Genomic DNA, 6,000 nt, shown 5'->3' with positions numbered 1-6,000 from the left:
AGCTTGGCCGATATGCTCTGGCCGCTTGGCACAAATGTCAGTCAATTGGTTATGGCGAACCCACAGCATAGACGGCACGAGCTAAGTGGAACACAGCTGCAATGCACGCTGTCTATTTATTTACTTAAAGCACGTGGCTGAGATCCAAGGGGTTGCAACCACGTGCCCGTATTTATACTTCATTTTGCTACCCACCCACACACCCACACATCCCACCCACCCCATCGGACCAACACAACCACCCCCCTTGCCCAACGATCCACAATGGTACGACCCACGCAACTATAAAATCTACATTCTAACAAGTTCTCGCCAGGTGCCTGTCGCCTCTGCTGCTGCCGCTGCTGCCGCTGCCTGGAATGCGTGGAGCCTCCACCACCTCCTCCTCCTCTAAACAGTGGCATCGCCCTCAAGTGCAAGTCCCTGTGTGGCCCTGCATTGCTCAACGTGAGACGCTGCTGCTTCTGCTGCTGCTGCTGTGTTACACGCGCGCACGAGTGAGTGAGTGAGCGTTACGTGCCCGTCGGCTCCGCCTTAAATGAGCCTACTTGGTGCGCGGTGCGTCCACATCGCCACCGGGAGAGACAAAGGCGGCCGGGCGTGGTGCTGCCCAACTACCCCCTCGTGTGTCACAGTGCCGGCCTTCATAGGTGCTGCTACTCGCTAACAGCACTTGTCCCAAAAGTATGTTAAGCCTATATGGGGAATTTTTGTCTTTATATGTTTGAGTGTGGGGAGCGGTGGCGTAGCGGTTAGCGCGCTGGGCAACGAACGCGACGACCCAAGTTTGAGTCCCGCTCAAGGCCAACATTAGTGACGATTATCTAAAGCAGTCTTGGGCTTCCCCTAGGTCGACTCAGCCTCAAACGAGTACCTAGTGCGTGTGTTAATATCGCCACTAGGGAGACAAAGGCGGCCGGGCGTAGTGCTGGCCAACTACCCCTCGTGTGCCGTGACGGCCTTCATAGGTGCTACTCGCTAGCTGCACTTGACCCGAAAGTATGTGAAGGCTAGACGGGGAATCTTTGTCTTTGTGTGAGTTTGTATGGCGGTGTAATCGTTAAGTGCTGCGTGATCGTGAGAGATGAAATCTGGGTTCTATTCCCGGCAACGGTTAACATCAATGAGTGTGGTGTGTGTGTGTGATATGTAACATGTTTCTGGATCTCCCCTAGGTTGACTCAGCCTAAAAGTAAACACCGGGTACGGTGTGTAAACCATCAGCACCTGGTGAGACAAAGGCGGCCGGGCGTGGTGCTGACCTCCCACCAGAGGTCGCAACCGGGTACCCGATACCCGTACCCTACCCGATACCCGGCTACCCGTACCCGGCCGGGTACGGGTACAGGTACCCGTTTGCGACCCTGGTGCGACCGGGTACGGATACGGGTAGGCGGTGAGTCACTGGTGAGTATCCGTTTGTCACTCATTTCGGGTAGGGTACGGGTACGGGTAGGGAACGGGTACCTGTACCCGGCCGGGTACGGGTACGGGTACCCGTTTGCGACCCTGGTGCGGTCGGGTACGGGTACGGGTAAGGAATCAAAACCCGTTTGCGACCTCTGCCTTCCAACCCCCCCTCCCCTGTGTGCCGTGCCAGCCTTAATAAGTTAAAGGATCAATTGGTTTAACCAGGTGATTATTATTTCCATAGTTTTTCTGCTCTACATTTCGACGTGGAGATGATAAGCCACTTCGTTGAGCTGTCATCTGTGGCCAGGTCGCTTCTGAATAGGAAGCTACGAGCTCGGTGGACTTTACCTGGTATGATAAAAAAAAAGTTTAGTAAGTATTTGTATATTTGTTTAACTGTTCCTGTGCTTTGCACTCCTATTGTGGGTTTTTTTTTTAAATTGTTTATTGTTGTAACGCTCTTGACAGCTCATGGGATTCCTCCATCAATACATAAATATTCTGACTCGGATAACTCAAGACGCCAGGGCAGCCTTGCTCACAGCACTAACCCCAACAGCCTATTTCTATATATCGGCTATACGGGGGCGGAAAAAAAAAACACTTTTGTTTGAAGCATAGTTAAACTTAGCTCCTCCGTCGGTATAATAACCATGGCATAAGCCCACACATTGCTATCGGTAATTTTAGCACTACGCGTTCCGACCGAGGGATATTTGCAGCCGGGCAGATTATTTTTAATGTTGGAAGCTCTTTCCACCACCGTCACTTGCACGGCTGTAGCGGCATCGCTGTGTTTGCTGCTGCTGCTCAATAATTCGAAGGCTGAGTCAACCTACAGCCAGGAGGTTCCCATCCAGGACCTGATTGGGGGTTGTGGTAGTGCGGGTGGGAGGCTGAATCCGTGCAGTGTTTTGTTTGGGACTTCCCGCCGATGGACGATGAGCACGATGGCTGTGGGGCGAGTGATCCCCTACAGAGACGACGGCGGTGGCGTTGGCGGTGGTGCCTTGCCAACATGCACGCCAAGCCGTTCCGCGGGCAGTGTTACTCCAAACTCCGCCGGGAATGCCTCTCGGCGGGACGGCCTTTCGAAGACCCGCTCTTCCCGGCGTCTGACTCGTCCCTGTACCACACCAAGCCGCCTCCCGCGCACGTGGAGTGGAGGAGACCCACGGTGGGTTGGGGTTGGGAGTTGCGCCTGTCTGTGCAAAGCGTGCGAACAAGCGATGCAGCGGCGTTGCGTGGCACCGCCGCGATAAATCGCGGAACGTACGGAACCAGCGGCGGTTCCGATCGCGCGCCAACGTCGGAACAACGTTGGCCCAACGTTGCATGGCACTGTGCGATAAATCGCGGAACGTCGGAACCAACAATGATTATGACCACGTGCTAGCGTCGGAGTAACGTGGGCACCTTTACTGACTGGGATTTGTCGATTTAAAGCTTTCGTGACTGCAGGGATTCACGTGACTTTACCGAAAGAACCAAGAAGATGACTGGGATTTAGCCCACCCAAAGAAACGTATGTCAAGGGCAAGATCTGTTGGGGGTTAACGTGGCCAGGAAACCACCCCCGGCCGCCTTTGTCATCCCCCGTGTCGATTTCTTTACGAGCGGAATCAGGCGCTCATTGAAGGCTGGGTCGACCTAGGGGAAACCCACGACCGGTTTCACACGTGACTTCATTGCTATGTTGCTTGGCCGTGAGTGAGAATTGAAATCGGCTCTTAAGGGGCATTGCATCACCGCTCGTCTCGAGAGCAAAGACTAAAACAGATCCCCGGTACAGCCTTCGCCAGACTGGTGGGGAAATACTCTTAGTTCTTTCGGTAAAGTCACGTTGGTAAAAAATGTAATTAAAATTAATAAAAAACAAAATAATGGGGAAAGCCCTCTCGGTGGGCATCTGTGAAGGGCAGCACGGCGCGCAAGTGGATGGTGGGTGACCACCACAGCACCCGGACACGCCTTTCGATCTCCCGTGCTGATCTTTTAAAATCCTTTATATTAAGTTCACTTGCTTGCTTGCTTGCGCGCTTACGACCGTGCAAATATTTCGGTCGTTTTTTAACCCACTTTCCGTGATCCAATCGAGCTGACATTTTCCACACAGACTCGTTGTGCGTGACAATTAATTTTTGTGAAATTTTTTTTCAAACTTTTTATACTTTTTAGGAAAAAAAAGTTATATTTAATTACCAATTGCTTAATGGTGGCAGGCAATCATCTGACCCATAGGTGGCAGCCATCTCAAGCCAGAGGACGAGAGGACTCTAGCCGCCACGCATATAAAGGATTTATAGTGAAAAACTTTGTTTTTATGGGTTAATTTTTTACACACTTCACCAAGGCCGTGATTGTAATATATTGGGGGGGGGGGGGGGGGGGGACGGACACCCCCCCCCCCAATATTCAAATATGCTCAAAATGTCCCCCCCAATATATTGCTATAAAATAGATTTCTGTTGATATGATTGTGGTTATGGTTGTACTTTATTAATCCCTAATCTCTGCCATTACATACAATGAAACAAGAAAATGTAAAAAAGTAAAAACAGAGCAATGTAATACAATACATTATTAGACATTATTGTTAAAAATAAATAAAAAGTTCATCCCACGTGTTAGTGATTTATTTAATATTTTACGCAGGAAATGGCAGGAAATTAGTTTTCAAATTTAGACTTTTTTTCTGGAGGGGGGGGGGGCCCAGACCTGGAAGATTTGGTCCCCCCCAATGTTGACTCCATGGCTACGGCCTTGCAATTCACCAGGTGGTGACTCGTTTTAGGCTGACTGGACCTTGGGGAAGCCCAGGACCCATTCATATATTCGGTCGCGAACGGGAATTGAACCCTGTTGACTGGGTTGGCTATGCTGTGCGCTAACCACTACACTGCACACACACAGAGCAGCTGTAGTAATTGGGCTGAGTGCTAACCACTACACTACTTCTCTCCGTTAGCGAGTTGACAAACTACGAGCCGAAGTGTGTGTGGGGTGTGTAGTGTGTGTGGTGTGTGTGTGGGGTGGTGTGTGGTGTGTGTGTGTTGGTTGTGTGGCGTGTGTGTGTGTTGTGTGTTGTGTGTGGGGTGTGTGTGGTGTGTGTTGTTGGTGTGTGTGTGTGGTGTGTGGTTGTGTGTGTGTATTGTGTGTGGGGTGGTGTGTATGCGGTGTGTGTGGTGTGTGTATGTGGTGTGTGTGGTGTGTGTGTGTGGTGTGTGTGGTGTGTGTGGTGTGTGTGGTGTGTGTGGTGTGGGGTGTGTGGTGTGTGGGGGTGTGTGTGCGGAGTGTATGTGGTGTGTGTGTGGGGTGTGCGGTGTGTGTTTGGTGTGTTTTGTGGGGTGTGTGTGGTGTGTGTTGTTGTGTGTTGTGTGTGGGGTGTGTGTTGTTGTGTGTGTCGCTGATTGGCTGGCTCACCACCGCCCGGGGTTATCCCGCACACGCCCACGTACACCACCACCACGCAAAGCGAACGCGGAGGCGTGCACGCGCGCGCCCCTGCAGGCGCGTATTTCGCGCAAAGGTCAGCGCTCAAGTTGGAGACAACTCCCCCAATTGTCCCGGGGCTCCCTCCTTTATTCTCTAAACTTCAAAGGCCCGAGGGGTGGGGGGGGACGTCGCGCCACGCAGGCAATCATACGCCAACCTTTCGAGTTTCAACTGATACCCCGCCCTCACCTGGAGCGTTATCTTCCGTTACGCCTCGACCCATTGTCTACACGCCCGCCCTCGATCACCCCCCATCCCCGAGTGGGGGCGACCCCCGTTGCCTCTTCATCTGGAAGGGCTCCCGCGCTGTTTGCCGACTTAGTATGCCAACCTCTGCTAGGCGGCGGCTGTAGCCAACCCTTGTCCCTCTGTCTCTTGTGTCCTTCCTGTTAAATGTCCCGTCCTCCATTCTCCCCTCCGAGTTGTACCTCATTGTGGTTGGCCCAGGGAATATTTTCCTTCCTGCGCCCGTACAATTTGAAGCCGATTTTAGGGGCACTGCAATGGAAGCTGCCCTGCGAGGCGAGGTCAATCTCCTGGCACCGGGAAACCGTGGGACTCTCCCTCTAGGGGTCCTTCGGATTAAAACCCGATGTGCCAGGCAACTCCCCGTCAGGACACTACTCTGCGGGTGTGCTGAGTGCGGGGCCGGGAGGGGATAGCGGCGCTTGCGGACTTGCTCCACGGTCGTGGCACCACAAGTGTGTTTGTTGGGTTTGTGGTGTGTGTGGTGTGTGTTGTGGTGTGTGTCTGTGTGTGTTGTGTGCGTTGTGGTGTGTGTGGTGTATGTGGTGTGTGTGGGGTCGGGTGGCTAAAGCACAGCAAGTTGGTACAGTAGGGGGCACAGGTGGTGCATCAGCCAGTCATCTCGGTCATCTCAGTCAGTCGACCCGTGGCACCTGCTGGGTCTGCCCCGTGACCTCCTGCCAGCGGGCGTTCGACACTTCACGTGGCCTCAAGGTGCACATGGCCTGGCACAAGCGTCGTAGTGACGTCACCGCCACTTAGTGGCGAATGGCGGTTGTTGTGTGTGGGGTGTGTGTGGTGTTTGTGTTCTCCCCCGCTCTGCGTCCCCCCTCCCCATCCTGTGCC

At 53.1% G+C, this 6,000-nt stretch overlaps 1 protein-coding gene across 3 annotated transcripts in view; it reads left to right on the top strand.

The window, feature by feature from the left end:
• Positions 1-258: 258 nt before the first annotated feature.
• LOC144948900 (calpain-5-like) overlaps positions 259-6,000 on the top strand; it is a 44,737-nt gene continuing 38,995 nt past the window's right edge. Inside the window, exons 1-3 of one of the 3 annotated variants that reach the window (XM_078878611.1) lie at positions 259-447; positions 1,176-1,407; positions 2,393-2,590. In XM_078878611.1, coding sequence (XP_078734737.1) covers positions 2,432-2,590 — 159 coding nt within the window. In that variant the 5' untranslated portion in view covers positions 259-447; positions 1,176-1,407; positions 2,393-2,431. Of the gene's footprint in view, positions 448-1,175; positions 1,408-1,675; positions 1,765-2,001; positions 2,591-6,000 lie in introns of those variants that run through there. The other 2 variants (XM_078878612.1, XM_078878610.1) reach the window with 2 other exon arrangements.

The sequence above is a fragment of the Lampetra fluviatilis genome, chromosome 51, assembly GCF_964198595.1.
Source record: "Lampetra fluviatilis chromosome 51, kcLamFluv1.1, whole genome shotgun sequence".
Classification (NCBI taxonomy): Eukaryota; Metazoa; Chordata; class Hyperoartia; order Petromyzontiformes; family Petromyzontidae; genus Lampetra; species Lampetra fluviatilis.
Note: the sequence above shows the minus strand (reverse complement) of the source record. Positions and strands in the feature narration are given on the sequence as shown.